Below are 22,540 nucleotides of genomic sequence, written 5' to 3'. Positions count from 1 at the left end.
CCTAATTTTAGTGAGATATAATTGACATATAACACTATATACATTTAAAGTGTACAACATGATGATTTGATAGGTGTATACATTGCAAAATGATTGCAGTGATAAATTTAGTTAGCATCCATCACCTCACATAACTATAAAATCTTTTTGAGGTGAGAATGTTTAAGATCTATTCTCTCAGCAACTTCAACTGTGCAATACACTACTGTCCATCATATTGTATATAACATACCAAGAACCTATTTATTTTATAACTGGAAGTTTGTAACTGTTGACCACCTTCACCCATCCCCCCCACACACACCTACCCCGGACCTCTGGCAACCACCAACCTGATCTCTGTATCTATGAGTTTGGTCTTCTTAGACCCCACATATAAGTGAGATCATATAGTATTTGTCTTTCTTTGTCTGACTTATTTCACTTAGCACCACACCCTCAAGGTCCATCCATGTTGTCACAAATGGCAAGACTTCCTTCTTTTTTTTTCATGGATGAATAATATTCTAGTGTGTGTATATGTGTGTGTACACACATCAAATACATACATACGTATATCACATTCTCTTTAGCCATTCATCTGTTAGTGGACACATAGGCTGTTTTCATGTCTTGACATGAGATATAATATTTATACTACTTATTTATATACTGCAATGAACATGGGGATGCAGATATGTCTGACACAGTGATTTCATTTCATTCAGATATATTCCAAAATGTGGAATTGCTGGACCACATAGTTCTATTTTTAGTTTTTTGAGGAACCTCATGTTGTTTTGTACAGTAGCCATCTGACATCTTGATTTTAGCCCAGTGGGACTCATGTAGGATTTCTGACCTACAGAGGAAGCGTAAGATTTGTATTAAGTGTAAGATTTGTATTCTTTCAAAAAAAATTTTTTTAAATGTTTTTATTTATTTTTGAGAGAGAGAGAGAGCATGAGCAGGGGAGGGGCAGAGAGAGAGGGAGACACAGAATCTGAAGCAGGCTCCAGGCTCTGAGCTGTCAGCACAGATCCCCACACGGGGCTGGAACTCACAGACCACGAGATCATGACCTGAGCCGAAGTCGGATGCCCAACCAACTGAGCCACACAGGCGCCCCAGGATTTGTATTCTTTAAATCACTAAGTTTGGGTCGGCTTCTAAACTGAATTAGTTTCTTAGCAGCTTTCCCAGAAGTCCTGATAATTCTTCTGCTTATATATCAGTGGCCAGAACTGTAGGACCACACCTACTCGTACAGACACAAAGAAATGCACTTCTGTCTCAAAGGAAAGCAAGGTTTTCCCTGGCTCTTCATCAGAAGAGGAGAGAATAGATAATGGAAGGTAACCAGAAACTTTAGCCACCATTTGTTTAACAAGAGCATAATTAGATGAACACAGTTGAACAACTAGAAAATTAGGAAAATGATATGATTTTCATAGAAGTTGATTTCCCATTTGTCAATTAATTTAACAAATGGATATCCTTCCTTTATCTTTTCAGTTATCTACATTTCCTTCAATTTTTGTCCATCTAATTTTCATCTTAGAAATGGATGCTTTTAAAGTTTCTATACTTTGAGGAAATTAAGAGCTACTGATATTCAGATTCCATAAATAAGAAAGCTTGAGTCAAACCAGCTTCTACAAGAATAAAGTAGAATTACTTCTTTAATGTCTTTTCTTTAGCTTTATTATTTATTTGAATATGAAATATTCTCTCTGGTTCTTGTAGTAAACTGAAAGTCCCCCAAAGAGCCAACCTTTCAGGTTGTCCAGAGTGCTAGATGCTTCCACGTGCCTATTTTAGCACACAAGAGCACTAAGGATTCCTATCAACACAACTGGATATTGTATTTCACTGTACTTGTTCTTCTTTCTTTTTTAAAAAATTTTAAAAAGTTTTTACCCATTCTCTCTCATTCACTTTGAGAGAGAGAGAGAGAGAGAGAGAGAGAGAGAGAGAAAGGGCAAGCTGGGGAGGGGCAGAAAGAGAGGGATAGAAAGAGAATCCCAAGCAGGCTCCACACTGTCAGCACAGAGCCTGATGTGGGGGGTGAACTCATGAACCGTGAGATCATGAACTGAGCCGAAATCCAGAGTCGGACGCTTAACTGACTGAGCCACCCAGGCACCCCACTTCTGTTATTTTTAAGTCAGGAAATAGGCGAAGGGTGATTAATGCTGAGAACTTCCAAAGGGTGTAAGAGATACAGCCTTATCCTTGATTACCAGACACTCGGATGCTTGTTTCTCATGCCCTTGTCATTTTGTCTTCCTGTGCCTCTGTTCTGCAATCTGTGCAGACAGCCAGTTCTGCCTCATCTTCTGGGCAGTCTTTGCTCCGGGCACTTTTTCTCTGTTCTCCTCTCTGTCAGTCCCCAGAGAGGACAGGGAGGGCTGAAATCGCTCATGCCTCCTGACTCTTTTCCCTGGGCAGGTGCATGCTGCAGCCAACATCCCAGTCAGCCCTGCTGGTGGGCAGACATGACTTGTAAGGACTTTCACACCAAAGGGCATGCCATTACAAGGATTTCTGAATTGTCATTCTGTTAGCACAACCTGGGTCAAGAGAAAGCAAAACATACCTCCCTTCCTACTTCTCATCTTTGACACTAATCTCTTGGCCAATCATTTTTCACATCTTCTTCTATATATCTGGCTTGATTCCCTTATCATTCTGTTCATCTTGCATTCTCAAGCTTATCCTTTCTGAGCCAGGGATCCAGAACTCTTGTGCTATGGCAGCTGGTGGGACAACATTGGGCTTCCAGTGGCTGCCATGACAAATCAATGAACAGATACTTTTAGGGCCATCTGTGTTCAAGACCCGATCAGTCTGAGGCTGCATACTCATAATTCCTCATACCATCAAAGCACAAGAGAAACTTTCTCTGTGCAAAGAGAACTTTTTAGATATTATCACTGTTATCTGTGATTCCCTCCTCTCACCCCCACAGGCTACATAGGAAACCTTGATACAAAGCATGTAAATGACTTGTCATTGCCTTCATCTGAGAGTGGTGTTGAGCAATTGTTATCGTAGGCTCTTCTGTGTGTATGGGGCCCTTCAGCTTAATGTTCATTGGTTATAATTGGGCTGTGTGGTGCTATTTTATTTTATAAAACTACACCATGGTATATGCTGCTATTCTGGTTTTAAATAGTAAACAGATGCAACTAATCAGGCTCTCTTTTTAATCTTGTGAACACTGCAAATGTCACCTGAAATTCTTCATCACCAAGATTGTATTCTTAATTGACATTTCCTAACAAAGAGATCGTGTCTTCAAAACAAACTAATTAACATCACAGCAAGAAAATCCAAAATCTTAATGGCATTTACTCATGTTCTATTCATTCTATACGTTCTAAAATGGTCTTATGTTCAACTGACTGCATCAAAAATTCTGCAGCAGCTACTTTAAACAGTTGTTAAAAACCTGGCAAAGCATTTGAATATAAGCTGTAAAAGTGTGGTTTCTTTGCAGCACCAAAATTTTCTTGAAAATAATGGCTACATGGAAATTCAGCAGGCATGGTCAACTCAGAATGGCTTAACTTATGTAAGCATTTGCTTAACAAATTACATCTATTGGAATAATTATAGATTTATTAAAAATAAATATCATTTAATTGAATTTAAGAAGAATTAGGCATATTTGAAGATTGTCACATCAGCAGAGGCCACTAGTAAAATCTGGAAACATGAAGGTCAGCATGAGGTCAGCAATCTTTGCAACCTCCACCATCAGCTATAGGTTGGCTATACAAGAAGTTGACTACTTCCTGTCTCCTCTCCCAGAGGGGCAGAGTCACAAGAAGGGAGGAGTGGGGGAGGAGGGGCACGGTATGTCAAGGCCTTAAGCATGGCCAGTTCTGGTGAGGGGAGAAGATTTGAATCAGACATGAGACTAATTTTTAACAACCGAATCTGCCACAGAATCTGTACAGAATATAATAAGGAATGGAAATAGGGTTTGAGACAAAATAGTTGAGAGGGCATTTATTCTAAAGAAATACAACTATTTCCTAATAAAAATCCAATGAGTTGAGACAATAAACTAGATCTACAGGTACCATATTTACCCTTCTTCAAAAATCGATCTCAGGCATATTTCTCTATAAGAAGAATAAATTATAAAACATAAACAACAGAGATGACAAATTTCTGTGTAGTTTTTCAGTTATATTTGCATGGGCCTTGTTCCACACAGCTACTCTAATCATACTGCAATAAACAGAGCTACTGTTGATATAATGATATATTCATCTTCTTTTTAGGAAAAAAAAAAACCTATTTGAACCCTTACGGAAGGGCATAGGATTATCTCATAAATTTCTGATTACAAACTCCTAACACCACCCACCCTGCAACATTTATTTAGTAGTTTGTTATGGTTTGTATGTGTCATTGGACTCTAACAGAGTGGCAAATTATAAATTTAGAGCAACTGTTTTCAAAATATTCGCATTTGATACAATTTGTGAAAAACGGAATACTAAGTTTAAACATGGTTATCGTTTTCTTTATGTGGAAATGGAGCCAGAGGGGAAAACAATGATCCTCCCATACAAGGAAGGACACTGAAGATGCTGTTTTCAGAAGTTGTGTTCACTTAGATCAATGTCAAAGGAAAAAGTGTAGTTTAAGTCTTTTGGAATAAGAAATGCATACCTATACTTATGCTGCTTTGCTATTTTTTTTAAAGGACAGAATTGTATTATTTTGGAAAAAAAGAGTTTAGACATAAAAGATGAACCAGAAATAAGGAACCGACCATGAAAATAAACATCTGCAAGTCTTTGAGTCTTTTATCAATTTAATGCCTGGAAGTAGACTGTGATGATTCTTCCTTTATTAATCCTTAATAACAGGACAGATATCCCCCATCGCCTCCATATCCCCCTGGCCGATATTACAGACAAAAACATTCTTTCGGGATAGCAGGGTAAGTATGTAACAATATATTAATTCAGATCCTGAAATATTTTGTTATTCTAGTGAGCTGAGAGAGTTTATGCATTTTCCCAAAGTGTTTCATTGATATACATATGACATCTACTTCCTGATATACCAAACAGGATATACCATTCTGGCAGTTCCAAATGTAGACATAATTTTGCTGGGTTTCTAGGATTCTATTGTATCATTTGCTGCCACATTATTCTCAAATAAAGATATTTCGTGCCCTAGCTTCACCCCTCTGTAAACATCGTATTTCAAGATTCGTTTTGCAAAATGTCCAGTAGGAAGAGATCATGAAAAGGAAAAGATAAATGTAAGTTTAATATTCATTGCTAGATTCAGTATGTTGTATTTGCTTAAGTACAAAAGAAATATACTGTACATCACTGATTTAGTTTGAAACTGTCATCAGTTAGTTTGAAACTGCCAGAAGAAAAAGAATTCTTTGAGACAACAATATTTTGGTTGTTTATAAAAAATAATGGATAGATTGTAAGCAGGCACAGGAAAGTGAAGTTCTGTTTCCTAAGCAATTGCTCCTGTACATAACTCTGAATTGACTCTAAAAGTTTTCTACTTGAAAGTGCCTGTCCAAAGCCAAAGTTAGTGGAAGAATTCAACCTTGAAGGAAAATGAATCTTGGGCAAGAAAGAGAATTTTTCCAGTAAGCACAGAAGAACAATTCAGGCTAGGTAATAAGAGTGAGCCTTGAAAAGAAGAATTATCTCATTGATCTTGCCTGGCTGCTCAGGTGAAATATTCAGTGGGAGAATCTCACAAAAGAAGAGGACCCTTATGAGCGAATGGTGACAATTTAAGTAAAAAAAAAAAAAAAAAAAAGAATAAAAAGTGTGCTATTACTGCCATTTGGGGAAATGTTTTAAATTTCCTTAAGAATCAAAACACCTATACATCAGGTCATGATGGAAAAAGTGCAGTCATTAGAACACGATATAGGGAAACAAATGAAGGTAGGTTTTCCTTCTATGTGAAGGCAATATAAAGCATCTACATGGAGAAAAATCAGTAAAGTTTAGGCTCTCTCTCTCTTCCATGCCCTGTTTATAAGTTTTTGAAAGGCCCTTGATCAAAGCACATGATTAATAAGATAAATCTTCATATAATTTGTTTATATTCATTTTAAGTCTAAATTATGCCAATTATACACATTCTGAATTTTATGAGAATGTGACCCACTCAAAATTCACTAGGATCACTTACACATTTGAGAAGACTTGAATAAAAGAAATATTAGCTGAAAGTTTGTACAATTTAGAGTAATCCAAAATCTGGCATAAGACATTAGCGTAAACTCCTTTGGAATTACAAAGAAAGTACAACCTCAGTTCTCAACATAACTTATTTTTTAGTCTCTTTAAATGTAGCAAATGAGTTGAGTTTTCATATTTATATTCCGAATGTATTCCTAGGGTGGAAAAAATGATTTCAAGTCTTGCAACTTCCAAAGAAGCAGCAATAACTTATTAATTGTGCCCTGGGTGATCTTAAAGTATGGCAGAAAAACAGCCATGGAGACTTCCAAAGATGCATAAAGTTCTCCTAGGGGGAACAGTAGGGACACAGGGAGAATCTAGCTGCAGAAGTATTTCAAAAAAGCCATTTACGTGTTGAAGGAAAGGATTTAATCAATAGTGTTACAGCTGTGAAGCTAATATGCAGGTCAGAGGTCCCACCACAAGGGACTGGTACATATTTTGTAAACAAGTCATTCAGTCCTACATTTTCTCCCCTTCACAGCTCCTCACATAGTAATAATATGTCCCTAAGGTTTCAGGATGAGAATCATGATGTCTGCTAATTTCTTCAATAATAATAAAGATGATGTTGATGGCAATTATGAGAACGACTATTTACTGAAACCTCATTCTATGCCAAGATCCTAAATCCTTTATATGTATTATCTTATTTAAAGTAAAAACAGTGCTGTGGTTTTCCTCAAAAGGAAACCGAAGCTCCAGGAGATTATGTAAACGCAGACCCACAATCATCCCTGACCTCACCATACATGTATGCATTCCCTGTAAACAATACATCCATTTCCTTCAAGTTCTGGAAGATCTGAGGAGAATCAGGACCCTCAAGACCAGTGACAAACACATGATCCAGAGCTGGTTGGCAGATGGAGTGAAAAGGAAAGGAATGTCTGGATGCTGGAATCAAGAATCATAACAGGCCAGATGGATGACGGTTCATGCCCACAATAACGTGCACTAGTAGTTAATGAGAATGGCTAGGTGGTTCCTGTCACTGGAATAACACCGGGTAGAGATATTGTGGAAATTCATCTGAATCCAGTTTTGGGGAAAAGATTCCTTATTTTAGAGTGGATATTTTTGGGGAAAAATCAAGGTGAAAGAAGACCTCTATTTAACCTACCCCAGTGAGGAATGCCATGAAACGCCTTCATGAACTAGCAAGAAATGGAGAGCTTTAGAAAGTATATACCAGCACACAGGGACAAGAAATTTCTTATAAAAACTGGAGTCCAATCTGGAAGGGTAGCAGTGGTGCTCGCGTTTCTCAAGGGTCCTTAATATTTTTCAGGATAGATGTCCTACAGATTGCAACGGAGGCTAAACTGTGGCTAACTAGGGAAATGTTACTAGCCTTTGAGGCAGTTAATAGAAAGAGAACAACAGAAAATCTTTAGGATGTTCGTTTTGGAGTCATCTATCCTTGTAACGACCTAGGATACTTGGTTGACTGCCTAACGCCATTTGAATGGGTAATAAAATGAGTGACCGGGACTAGTACATACATCGCTTTTAACCTTGCACCCGAAGAAATGAGAAAGAAAAAAACCCTGACAGGCATACTGATATTAGAAACGCAGTCACAAAAAGCAGTTCACAAAAGTAACCTTGAACAGAGGAGCGAAAACACACTTGTATGGAACCAACAGGTGCTAATATTATTATCTTTTTATCAATTCATAGTGTTGTTTTGAAGCTTACCTGGGTTACCATAAATGATGAGCTTAAAACAATGCTCAATTGGCAGAGCTGGTCCTATTTTTATGTGTGACAGAGACTTAGCATGGTTAAATGATTTGCCAAAGGGCCCATAGTTAATAATTGTTAAAGACAAGAGTTGAATGAAAGACTTAGGATTTTAAATTCAGGTTTCTTTTAGCACATCATGATGCCAATTCCATAAGACACATTTCTGGTCTATTTTTTCCCCTCAAAAATCAGTTTATATGGAAGCAAATAGAAGAGAATTACTACCCGCTAATGATTTAAATACACCAAATTATAAGATACAAAATGCCATGGTTGGAAAAATGCTATGCTTACCTTATTATTCACAATTATTATATTCATAAAATTTGCATTTTAAAATTACTTTATAATCTGCATGCTATAGAAGATAACTGGGCACTGATTTAAATACTTTTTTCTGTCTTAAAAATTAGAGGTAAAATGTGATTAATGGCACAAATATTAAAGGTAGATGCTTGTGCATTTGTATAAAAGTCAGTATTAGAAATGTCACTTCTGGCTCCCGAATACATTTGCCAATGTGAGAAAATGATGACAAGTTCTAATTATAAGGTTATCACAGTGTATGTAGAATAAAGACTAACCACTTCTGGAGGTTCCAGGGGGAAAACCCTTCAGGGTAACAAAATTCTTTGTTACCATATGGATCTTCAGTGGAGCCTGACAACTTTAAGAGTCTGCTGGTCAGTGCAAATTTTCTAAGATCTAAAACCACAAATGCTAGTAGAAGACCATTATGTTATTCATAAGATTTCAAACTATGATATAATAGAACAAGTTAATAGAGTTGATAATGAGAAATTGAAAAAAATACAGCTTTCTCATTCTTTTTGTAATTATACGGTTACATTTCCTCTCTATGATTTCTACAAGTAAAAATTGTTCTGGTTTATGAAACACATGTTTGAGAAACACAGCTAGAAGCTTCACCCAAGATCCTCTTCCATTTGGATGGCAATCAAAAGATGTTTCTGTAGGAGTCAGTGAAAAATGTGTGCTCGATTGACACTAGTTGTATACAGAAAAAACATTGGTATCATGTTGCATCGAGACAGCTCTCTTCTACTTAACCAGAATTTCAAGATGTGTTTACTAGTTAGGAAATGTATCCTCCACTTGACATGTAAGGATTTTAGCCTTTGTCAAACTTTTTTTTCCCCCACAATCAATATTCAAGCAAAGATAGCAGCTTGCTATTCATATCTGTTACATCAACATTTTCATCAATCCCCCCTTTCCACTTTAAATGCAAGAATGTTCAAAAACATTGTTCAATTAACATTTGGGGCTTTTGTCACCATGACATTAGGCCTTTTTCAACAGGACATGAGGATACACTAGAAGCTGGGTTCTACCACAGCTTAACAGACCAAACCAGAAAGCTACAGTTGTGGAGTTTCATTAAATTAACGCGCTTCTAAGATCACTCTTTCCTGATCAGTATCCAAACTGATTTTTGATTAGTATTCCATTTGTAATGTTACTTAGATTTCTCTCTCTCTCTTGATATATAGATATACATATACATATATATGGTCATAATAATTATTTATTAGTGTTCTCTTTTTAAAGTGTACTTTAAAAGCACGATGAACTTACCTTAGAGAGCCCACCTACTTCCAAATAAAAGCAGATAATGAACACATTCCAGGTGACCCAGAGGGCAGTCCATACTGTGTACTAGAGAGAAGGGGGGCAGGGGGAGAAAGAGAAAAAAATATAGAGATGAAAGGCATGTATACTAAATAAATCAATAATAAAAATGTCAATAAGTCTAAGTCTTCTGGGAAGAAGCAGGGCGTGCTCAGAAAAGACTACTCCTTATGAGGTCCCCTAAGATCTGGAAATTAAAAATCCAATAGTTTCTACGGCTTTCAGTAGATGCCAATAAGGCTAGATTTATTTTTAAAGTGCTCTGCTGGCCTGCAGATAAAGTTAAATCCAAGAGCTGACTTGATTGCTGTTTTCTGAGTATTAGCTTTTCCAGGGAATACAATTATGCAAATTTTCTGTGGGTTATCTATCTATCTTTTAGTTATAATATTAACCTGTCAAATTTTTAGGAATGTTAGTCAAAACTCAGCACTTACATACCCCTGAATGAAGAGCATGTTTGAAAATGGATGTAGGGAGTAAAATGAACACACTTTCCTGTTGAACTATTTTAGTATGAGTAGCGCGTCTGTGCCTCCAACACAATTATGTTAAATACGACCGTTAAAATATTTTTAAAAAACCCCCAAATTAATAAATATGGTTAAGAATGAGCAAATAAACAACAGATTTCCATAATAGGAAAATACCTTCCAATCACATCCAACAAACTCTAAACATGCTTGCCTTACTGACTAATTGGTTTTATTAATGTATTATGTATTAAGAAATGCCTTCCCTGAGAGTACTGGTGAGTCTGAATTAAGGTAGCCTTAGATCAAGACTCATCAGTGCAGAGGGTCTTAGGGTACAAACCACCGGGTTACTGATGAAGAAACTGAAATCTAGAATTGACATAGAATTAGCTTGGATGACTGAGGATGGAATTTACCGTGGGAACACAACACAATGCTTTTCTCATTCATTTTACTTTACCACAAAAGCCTATACATTGTTAATTCCTTCAGTCGACATACTGATTAAATTATTGCTTTCTACAGTGATTTTAATCATCCCATGCTATTGTCAAATGAAAATAAATATTGAAATCACCTAAGTAACTTATTCTATGCTGTGTCAAGTAACAAAATTATGAAGATTAAACACTGTGTAAAATAGCCACGCTCCTATTAGAAACCTTATCAGAAGCCTGTCACTACTTGCAAAATTTAATTTATATTTTGTGTCTGTCATTTATGATTTTTAAAAGGCTTTCTAAATAATCTCACGTAGTTGTGTAGCTTTCTAATTGGATACATTTGATGTCACATCCCATACATCTTTTTTTCTTTCTGGAGAGGAGGTTTTTTTGTTTGTTTGTTTGTTTGTTTGTTTGTTTGTTTTAAGAATAATACAATTATAATTATGAGTTAAGGGGTCCAAAATCACTGAAAATTTAGAGAAGGTGGCAAATATGTTCAAATATTAACACAAATTAAAATATATAGTAAGGCTTTTAGCATTTGTAGATATTGTTGATGCTGACAATATCTTCTGTTAATAAAGTCTTCCAGTATGAATGACTTTAGACAGTTTTAACAATGTGCCAAGTACATTGAAATACACTTTTAAAAATCACAAAAATAGTTCTGTGACTATTGAAAATAGCTAAACTTCATCCTCAATGTATATTTTTTGCAAACTGATCAAGTCACAATAACCATAACAAATTTCAAAGCTGTTGCTAATTTAAGATGGTGACTGGTATCTACATTTTTCATTCTAAATTAATCTAATTATGAGTCAATTAGAATGAGAGAGCAGTGCAAACCACTAAGTCATGAGAAAAAAGCCAATGATACGAAGGTTAAGGAAAGGGCATAAAAGAAAGTAAGGCTAACATAAGGAAATAAACAAAATTAACTGCAAAACCATACGATTCTTAATTATTAGGAAGGCAAACTTAAGCCCATAAGTATTCTTTTAGAAAAGACAATCCACCCATAGTTATAACGAATGCATAATAAAACCAATCTACTTTAACATCACGGCACAAACTCAGTGACAGAAGTGTATTCAGGACCTCTCACAAGTTGTACCACTGATGTCATTTGTGAACTCTCAAAGATAAAATTACCAGGCTGAGTAGGCTCCAAGTGTCTGCTGCTAAATTCCCTAAACAATAACATGAGTTATTATTCTGCTGCTTTCTATGTTCCTGGTACTGTGTTAAGCACTTTCTATGTTCCTGGTGCTACGCTAAGCACTTGATACAGGTCACGTTATTCAGTCATCACACTAAACCGAGGAAGAGAGTAATCTTTTGATCACCTACTTAGTGTCATAATTGGGAGAGGAACTCTCACAGTCTGACTCCAGAGCTGAGATGCTTAAGTATTACGTGATAGGCTTCATTTCAAAAGGGTTTTAGGAAAAGGACTACAGAATAATTTGCAAGTTAACACTTCACCAAATTTTGCAACTTATAAAATGACCAGTTCACCAAATTATTGGTTTTCTAAAAATGTATTTCATTTATATAATGAGGCCACTAGCAATATTTTTGAATAACAATTTCTTTTGTATTTTGCAACTGATGTGTTACATGTGATACGAAGTTCATGGTTTTTGAAAACAATATTGTAAGCGTCTTTCTTCTAATATATTGGTTTGTTGACAACAAAGATTATTTGTATGACTGAACGTTGGACTGTTATGAGATGAAAACTACATATCTCAACCTGCACTGGAGATGCAAGTCCGTACATGGAGATAAAGAGAAAGAAGTTTCTAGCAATACAAACGTATCCATAGGCATTTACCTAGGCAGGAAGTATTAGGACAACATATGTATTCTTTTTGACATGGGTTATTTTATTTACAATCAATGCAAACAGGAATAAAAAAAAGATAAGACTCCATTTTCAAGAAATCCCTTTTGGTTATCAGGAAGTATGCCCATATTCTCATATCCAGACACATATACTTGCAGTATAGAAAACCACTTCCCAATATATAAAAAATTACTCTGTATAATTATCTATCTACCTATTTATTTGTTGTACTTTGCTTATGTTCACTGCATATATTAAAAAAATTTTTTTAACGTTTGGTTTATTTTTGAGAGAGACAGAGTACAAGTAGGGATGGGCAGAGAGAGAGGGAGACACAGAATCTGAAGCAGGATCCAGGCTCTGAGCTGTTAAAACAGAGCCCGATGTGAGGCTTGGACTCGTGAACCGCGAGATCATGACCTGAGTCGAAGTCAGATGTTTAACCCACTGAGCCACCCAGGCGCCCCAGAGTACATATATTTTAAATCCTAATTTACATATTCAAAGACTGTAAGGCGAAAAAAATGTCCATCTATTCTAAGTAGTAGCCTGGATATTTCAAGGTTTTACAAAGATATTTCAGTGTTTTTTGCTTGAAATGAATTTGGAAGTCTTGCAGCCTATTTCTTCCTCATTGAGCAATTAGTTTATGACATAAGTTATTTTTACTTCCTGAGCTTGTTTTCCAATTGACAGAAAGGTCATTTATTCATTCATTCACATGTGTATCTATCAGATACAGTATTATGTACAATATGTTAGACTAATAATTTTTTTAAAAAAGGTTTCTTGTGAACTCATTGCTCTAACACTTTCTAGAGTTTAGTATTCATCTCCAGAAGAACTTTAAGAGAGTTATGTGCTATCCCTTCATTTTAATGGCTAAAAAAGCAGAGTGAAAGCCAAAAAAGAAAAAAAAAGAAAGAAAAAAAGATATATTAACAGCTTAATCATTTACTAAGCACTTACTCTGTGTTAGGTTATGTTAAGCAAGTCGCATACATTACATAATGTAATTCTTAAAGAAAACCTGAGTCAGACTTTTACATATGAAGTTAACTGTGGTACAAATAATGGAAATAAATGTCCCAAGGCTTCATAGTGGAGGAGACTGGTGGAGGAGATTTAATATAGGACCAACTAAAAGGAAAATTGACACTCTTTTTTTTAATGTTTATTTATTTATTTACTTTGAGAGACAGAGAGAGAGAGCATGCACAGGGGAAGTGCAGAGAGAGAGGAGAGAGAATACCAAGCAGGCTCCGCACTGGGAGCGCAGAGCCCGATACAGGGCTTGAACCCTCGTGAACCCTTGAGGTCATGACCTGAGCTGAAATCAAGAGTCAGATGCTTAAGTGACTGAGTCACCCAGGCGCCCCAGAAAATTAACACTCTCAGCTGATTCCAGAACAATATGCTTTCTGCTTCATTGTCTAGGGTCAAAGAAACACAAAAGGTACATTCAAACCCTACAACTGACCTTGGTATCCACTAATTATATATAGATACATAGATACAGATATAGATATAGATATAGATATAGATATAGATATAGATATACAGAGATAGATGATAGATAGATAGATAGATAGATACCACACCTTGCTTTGGAGCTTCCTCAAATACAGTGGCAGGAGTCCATAACATTATATTTCTTAGAGAAAAAATAAGATGAGAAGTCAGCTAATGGTAGGTGCAGGCAGAGCAGCATATATCATTTAATCATGTAAATCCTCAGCTAAGCTCAGATTGAGATCAACAAGGCAGGAAAGGACAGTTTCTCTTATTGAACTATTTGTTGGTGTGTTCTGAGATAAGAAATCAACGTCAAGTCCATCCTATGAAATAATTTCATGTAATAACTTTTGATTCATTTATCAATTGTTCATTACAGTATTAAACATATTTAAAAAATATTTAGAAAGAGAGAGAGTGAGAGCAGGGAAGGGCAGAGGGAGAAAGGAAGAGAACTTCTGTTTTTGATGTTTATTTTTGAGAGAGAGCATGAGCCCTGGAGGGGCAGACAGAGAGAGACACACAGAATCCGAAGCAGGCTCCAGGCTCCATGCTGTCAGCACAGAGCCCTATGTGGGGCTTGAACTCACGAGCTGTGAGATCATGATCTGAGCTTATATCAAATTCTCAATCGACTGACCCACCCAGGTACCCCATAGAGAGAGAGGAGCCTGACACAGGGCTCGATCCCAGGCCATGGCATCATGACCAGAGCAGAAAGCGAGAGTTGGATGCTTAACCAACTGAGCTACCCAGGTGCCCCAACTATTAAGCATCTTTAAAGCCTCATGTATACCAGGATAGACCTAGAGCACAGCAATGGATAGGAACAATGGGCATGCCAGGAGAACACTGTTGAATGGAATAAGATGGGCCTGGAAGCAAGGGTTGTAGCTGTGCAGTGTACAAGGGTGGGAAGTGTCACCAGGAGTGGGATGCTCAGGCAAGGCTCCTAAGAGGTGACCATTCGGTGGAAGCACTATTTAGAGTTTTCCAAGAGGGTAAGGGGACTAGGGCATTCCAGGTAGAAAGTACAGAATGTGCAAACAGAGGAGGCAAGAAACAGCATGTGGTCTTTGGAAAACACAATCATTAAGCATGGCTGGCGCGAGGTGGGGGAGTGGGGCATAAGCAAAGGAGCAGTTTTTATGAGTTTTGAGTTCCTTTTGTGGAAGTTAGAAGTTTGCCTATAGACGTTGGAGAGTTTGTTTTGCATGGTCCTTGACCATAACCATTTTCTTTTTTTAAAATTTTTTTTTAACATTTTTATTTATTTTTGAGACAGAGAGAGAGAGACACAGCATGAACGGGGGAGGGGCAGAGAGAGAGGGAGACACAGAATCGGAAGCAAGCTCCAGGCTCTGAGCCATCAGCCCAGAGCCCGACGCGGGGCTCGAACTCACGGACCGCGAGATCGTGACCTGAGCTGAAGTCGGACGCTTAACCGACTGAGCCACCCAGGCGCCCCAACCATAACCATTTTCATAAGCATGATTAATTCTTTCAATTCTTTAAATTCTTTGATTCTTTGATGTCAGAAATGGTAGTAACTTACCATCTGTGTTTCAGCGTTCCAAAAATTTTAGTTTGAAATGGATTAAACTTAGTTGGCATTACTGGTGTTTGTTTTGGCCAATAAAGGGGGCTAATACTAAGAATACTGCAGGTGAGTTTGAGAGAAAATCTCCCACAATCAAAAACTCTTTCCCTGCTGAGTGAAAAATGTGTGTGAATTTCTGATCCAGGATTCCTCTCACTTCCGCTGAAAAGTTGGGGCCTCTCGAGACACACCTGTGTACCTCTGTGACATATGCCAGATTTATTTTCTGGCTTTTTCAGACTAGAATTAATCCCAGACCACTGGTGGTAGATTCAAATCAAAGCATTCATGGGAACAAATCGGGGACGAATCGCCTGTGGCGTAATGAAGATAACATGGCGTAGCCACCCTCCCAGTAACAATATGATCTTCCCATTGAAGGCACTTTTTTTTGAACAGAGTTTCTATGTTTGTGGATTAATGATTCCTTTTTAAAAATTGTTTATATATTTATTTTGAGAGACAGAGAGAGAGCACAAGCAAGGGAGGGGCAGAGGGAGAGAGAGAATCACAAGCGGGCTCCACACTGCCCGTGCAGAGCCCAATGTGGGACCTGACTCACACACTGTGAGATCGTGACCAGAGCCACAACCAAGAGTCAGAACCACCCAGTCACCCTGGATTGACGATTCTTCAGGCACTTCTTCCAAATGGATGATTTATACCCATGTTAGAACAAGAGGTAATCTGGAATCCCACACAGGTAACAATATTCTGCGATCAGCTGAGGTGGTAGGGCAGGATCAGTTTCAATGTCAAAATTTATACTGACAATGGCATCATATCATCTGGAATATGGTGGTGAAGCAAAGCAAAGCATCATGATGATCATGATAAAGCAACTTCACAAACCTAACTATAACAGAGGTGAGGCAGATACACATTCACTTCTGCCACTTACTATGTGGGTTCCTGGGGTAGGTCACTTAACCTTCCTTGACTCTTTTCTTGTCTGTAAAATTAGGGATGCTAATAGATGCCCATAGGATATGTGTGAAAATTAAATCCAATGATATCTTTGGCACAGAAGGCTTTCCCACCAATTCATTACTTTCTTTCTCTCCTAAGACGGCGACAACAACAACAACAACAACAACAACAACATCAACAACAACAAAAATCATAGAAATTTGATTGGCATATGCATTAAAAGAGAAAAACAACACAAGCAAAAACATGGATTGTTTTTCTTGGAAGATTCTTTTTTTATTTTTTTTATATTTTAATTTAATTTTTTATTTTTTTAATTTACATCCAAATTAGTTAGCATATAGTGCAACAATGATTTCAGGAGTAGATTCCTTAGTGCCCCTTACCCTTTTAGCCCATCCCCCCCTCCCTCAACCCCTCCAGCAACCCTCAGTTTGTTCTCCATATTTATGAGTCTCTTCTGTTTTGTCCTCCTCCCTGTTTTTATATTATTTTTGTTTCCCTTCCCTTATGTTCATCGGTTTTGTCTCTTAAAGTCCTCATATGAGTGAAGTCATATTATATTTGTCTTTCTTTGACTAATTTCACTTAGCATAATACCCTCCAGTTCCATCCACGTAGTTGCAAATGGCAGCATTTCATATGACTGCCAAGTAATACTCCATTGTATATATATACCACATCTTCTTTTTTTTTTTTTTTTTTTAACGTTTATTTACTTTTGAGACAGAGAGAGACAGAGCATGAACGGGGGAGGGGCAGAGAGAGAGGGAGACACAGAATCGGAAGCAGGCTCCAGGCTCTGAGCTGTCAGCACAGAGCCCTACGCGGGGCTTGAACTCACGGACCGTGAGATCATGACCTGAGCCAAAGTCAGACGCTTAACCGACTGAGCCACCCAGGTGCCCCTATACCACATCTTCTTTATCCATTCATCCACTGATGGACATTTGGGCTCTTTCCATACTTTGGCTATTGTTGATAGTGCTGCTATAAACATTGGGGTGCACGTGTCCCTTCGAAACAGCACACCTGTATCCCATGGATAAATGCCTAGAGGTGCAATTGCTGGGTCGTAGGGTAGTTCCATTTTTAGTTTTTTGAGGAACCTCCATACTGTTTTACAGAGTGGCTGCACCAGCTTGCATTCCCATCTTGAAGATTCTTAAAGATCTAAATCTGTCTCTTTCTATGCACAAGAGGGAGTTGGGAGAGAGGGAAGCAAAGAAAAGATACCAGAGAAAGAAGTGATGCCAGTTCTAACATGAATGGACTCTGAATGAGTAAGGAACTACATGGGAAAAACAATGAGTATTTATTGAGCATCTATTACATTCCATATTCTCAAAGAACGCTGCCTATTAGGAAGACATAAATGTGAACGAATTGTAAACCATGTTCAAGACACACAACAGTAGTGATTAACTATTAAAGTGCCTGGAAGGAGGGAAGTGTGCTCCAGAGACAGAAAATGTTGCTGTAGCTGGAGCTCAAACACAAGCAGGGCTACCTGGGTGAGAGGCTGGAGAAGCAGGTAGGAGCAGGGTGCATGGCACTGAAATGCACAAACTCTCTGCTCTTTCACCTGTGATGGGGCTAGTGCTCAACCCCATCATCCTTCTCATGACTCATTCAAGGACCTTTCATCACCTCCAGAGACCCCTGGACCCGGTGCCTCCCCATTCTTTGCATAACGAGTTCCTGGAGAGCAGGGATGCTGTAGTTTACTTTCTTCTCTATGTATCCAGCCCTAGCAAAGTCTAGTAGGGCCGCAATTAATGTTTAATGAGTGAATGGGAACTACTGCTATTGACATCCTACTACGTGCCCTGCAGTGCCTTCTGCCCACAACACTTCGGTCTTCCTCTTCCCTGGTGAATTCACACATTGCAGATCTCAGCTCCCCAGTGACTTCTGCAGAGCCCATTTCCCCATTATACATCTCATGGCACAGTGTGCTCCTTTGTAACACTGGTCACAGTTGCAATTTACCATTTACCTGGATGATTATTTGATAATATGTAAGGTAAGTACCCAAGATGGCAGAGAATACATGTGTCCGTATTTGATCACCAACGTAGCCCATACTTAATACAATGCCAAACGCATGGCAGAGACCCAATAAATAGAGTTTGAATAAATAAGCTAATTAAATAAAGGAGAAAGGAAGTTAAGAAAGAAGGGAAGTGGGGTACCTCGCTGGCTCAATCAGAAGAGCAAGTGACTCTTGATCTTGGGGTTGTGAGTTTGAGCCCTCCTATGGGGTGTGGAGATGACTTAAATAAATAAAACTTAAAAGAAAAAAAAAAAGAAGGTAGGGAAGAAGGGAGCAGGAAAGGAGAGGAGAGAGGACACATTGATTGTGGGATCAGTGCTTGGTCATGTGGTCAGCCAAGGATATTCTTAGATTTTATCCTGCTAAGAGTTATCAAAGAGTTTTAAGCCAGTGATTTAGGAAAAGTGCAAAGGACACACTGGAAGGTAGGAAGGCTGAAAGCAAGCAGGAAGTCCCTATTCCGGAAAGAGAAAGCAGAGGCCTCATCCAAGGCAGTAGCTGTGTGACGAATGGAGCTAGTATTTACAGGGTACAATCAATAGGACTAGATAATGCCATTAATGTGTACCAACAGCTTCATTCCAGAGAGGACACTGGTTTCACAGCCATCGAGGATTGTGGGCTTCACTATTATCATAAATAAAATATCATAAAATAAAAAGTGTGTATTGAGTACAAGTGCTGTGTTTGTGGCAACAAACTGGAAGATAGAATCCAATATAATAGTTTGATATTATGCACACTGAAGTGTTTTATACTACAAGTCCAGCTTCATGAGATACCCTTCTAGCAGATTATACAGAAAGAAAAGTAAAGCAGACATTGTTTGGTCCCTGCAGCTGGTTTACTGATATCAAATGCTCCTAATATCCCCGGGGCAGCCATATTGAGTGCAGAGTGTCGGCTGTGGGCCAGCTACATTCACCTTGATATGGTGAAAGGTGCAAAAAGCCAATTTTGAGATTAAAAATAGAGAATTAATGCACTCACAGAAAAATGTGTAGCTTTATTTTTTCCATAGATTAAATAAAAATTGAAAGATGGCATATGTTTAAGTCTATGGTCTTTCTTCTAGTAAGGCAATGTCACTGCATTGCAAGAAAATACTCACTAGTCCTACTGAACACTGTTATTTATTCAGGTTCAACGAGCATTTTAGATATGTTATTCCTAGTTACAATCACTTATATATGCTTATTATTGCTCACAAACTTATATATGTAGCCTAAAATACTGCCTTCTTTTCATACAAAACTAATTAATAATTTCCATTCCACTGTGGTACAAAGCATACACTTCCTTAAACTGTCCTACAAAGGAGGGTGTGCTGACCGTATTTGGTATAGTAGGGAGTATGGAATTAACATTTCAAATTTATCATAACAAAATGGAGAAGTGTTCAGTGACATAAAGTATTAAATACATCAGGGATGAGTATTGAATACTGAATAACATTTACAATGTCCTAGATCCTAAATCAACTAAAATTAAATGATATTATTGTTATCAGATGGTAAACAGTTATGGCTAGGTAAGTCTGCTTTTTCGGGTTAGTGACATATGTCCCAGGAATGACAGTTAATGCACATTTATATCTCATCATGCCATCCGGATCACAGACAGACTTCCTACTCTATCCAAACCCTGTTTTTAAAATATCTTTTTATTTTTAATGTTTATTCATTTTTGATGAATCTAATCTAATCTAATCTAATGTAATATAATCTTCTGTTAGTAATTTTGTAGCATTTATTACAAGCATTTATAAATTTGTAGCATTTACTACAAGCATTTATTATGATAAAAAGACGACTTACCACCACGATATATCGAGGTCTGTACTGAATGGTTCCAAACAAACCCAATATGACGACTATTATATGTAGAAAATTTCCAAGAATTGGTGCCCACTGGAAGCCAAGGAAGTCAAAGATTTGCCTCTCTAACGCTGAGAGCTAAAATAAAGCAAAGAGAATCCATTAGCTTCTAACCCAAGCAGAATCACACCATTTTAATATGTATCACACAGCTAGAAAAGTCTGCATATTTGGTTTCAATCACACATACGGACGTCATCATCACTACCGTTGTGACACCCATTTCATGTCCTATTTTATGCAACTTCTCTCAGAAAATGTACTAAGATAACTAAGAGGATTATGACTTCAAGTAAAAATAAAGTTTAAACCTATCTGGAGAGCTCAACATATATTCCTTACATCATTTTCTGTAGTAGAAGATCCAGGCAGATATTTTAGAATATCATATTCTATGATATCAGTTCTTGATTTTTTTAAGTAAAATGATTGGTTTAGTATAACACACTTGGAAAAATAGCTACAAGCTTGAATGCTAGAACTGGTATGATTTGGGGGAAAAATACAAAACCCAAAGTCTCCTACTCACCCCTGGCTTCCTTTAAGAAACATAAATTACCAAATCTGTTTGGTTTCTTTGCTTTCATTAGTCTGTCATTGATGATAATGACTAACCACTTTTTCAAAATGAAGCTTTCTCATTTATTTAGCTCTGGGCTCAAGGCTCCCATGTAAAACTAAGTTAAATCGTTCCTTTGAATCATATTTATTACCATCATATACCTACATGGAAATTCATCTTAGATTAGGTAAAACCCTTTTTGAATATGGAAATCAAAATTACAGGACCATTACAATCATAGACATGCTACGGTTTATTACATCTGCATTATACACAATTACATTTTAAACAATTACACAATGTAATAAAATATACACTTAAATAATTTGTGTATGATTTATGAAACAGATGAATTTCATATAGTCTAGTGAATACCAAAAATGTCATTATCATATAAAAATGATATTTATTGTATTTTATATCTAAAACTTTTATAGTTCCACCTGCTGCGTTTGGGCACTAATTTTATACATTTCAGACATTTTTCTAGATTTACTTTGATAAAGTAGTAATTTTAATAAAATGATCCAACAATTGGTTATGTTGATGGCCCTAGAAACCGCAGATTTGAAATCAAAATGGTACCCTAGGTATTTTTCTAGTTATGTGGCAGGTGTATGCCTGAATAGCTTTAATTTCCTTGGACATAAAGAAATGTCCTCCATCCAGTAAGCTGAATTTACCTTGGTTAAAATTCACCTTCAGCAAGCTGTGGAGGAGAAGAGAAATGAGCAAATGCCTAAAGACAACCACACCAGAACCACATTCATTTCATGGGTATTTCCTGATCATCAAGTGATCTGTCACTATCCCCTGCTCTCATGAATGGGAAGATGCACAGAAATGGCTAAAACACAAAATAATCACAGCAAGGTAAGAAGTAGAACCGTGTTTTTAATACCCTGTTTGTCTGCTTGTGACTCTAATTAGTTCCCTGGAACCTTCCCCTAAAAACGCAGCATTTTATTTATTGGCCCATCAGTGATGTAAATATGCAGTTTTTTTTATGTCCAAACGGGATGGATGTGCTCAGATAAAAAAGAAACCCTGAAGAGCAGCTGCAGGCAATTTATTCTGAAAAGCAACCCTATTTTAAAGCTGTTGCGCATCACAAAAACCTTTAAAGTGAACTTTTCAAACAGAGAAAAATCCATTTTCTTTTCTGTCAGAAGCTGCATGGATAGCATTCTCTTTTATGATATTAAAGAAAACACATATAATGAAGGAGAAGCCGCATTAACACCACTTATTAGGAAATCTGCGCTTAAATATTAGAAAATCTGCATTCTTCAGTGGAGACACTATATCTATTAATATTTATTTTCGGATAACTTACTTAGAAATGGATTCATGGTGGCTTGAAATAGGAACACAAAAGTTCAGCAAAAAAAAAAGAAAAGAAAAGAAAAGAACAGAAAAGAAAAGAAAAACTAAACAAGGAGGGGATCACACCAAGGATTAAAAGAGAGGCAGCTATAACAGCTATACAAACCATGAAACCTAGGTTTCAGTAACTGACTGTTAATGAACAGGGTTTGAAATGCACAGGTTCTTACGTGAGGATTCTTTTTGATAAGTACAGTATGGTACT

General features: G+C 37.2%; 1 protein-coding gene across 1 annotated transcript in view; it reads right to left on the bottom strand.

The window, feature by feature from the left end:
- Window positions 1–22,540, bottom strand: part of NKAIN3 (sodium/potassium transporting ATPase interacting 3) — a 607,771-nt gene that overhangs the window by 268,701 nt on the left and 316,530 nt on the right. The window contains exons 3-4 of the mRNA XM_081792191.1: window positions 20,328–20,465; window positions 9,582–9,662 (exon numbers count right to left, since the gene is read on the bottom strand). Coding sequence (XP_081648317.1) covers window positions 9,582–9,662; window positions 20,328–20,465 — 219 coding nt within the window. The remainder of the gene's footprint in view (window positions 1–9,581; window positions 9,663–20,327; window positions 20,466–22,540) is intronic.

This window comes from Panthera onca, chromosome F2, assembly GCF_046562875.1.
Source record: "Panthera onca isolate mPanOnc1 chromosome F2, mPanOnc1 haplotype 2, whole genome shotgun sequence".
Taxonomy (NCBI): Eukaryota; Metazoa; Chordata; class Mammalia; order Carnivora; family Felidae; genus Panthera; species Panthera onca.
This window is presented reverse-complemented; position numbering and strand designations above follow the sequence as displayed.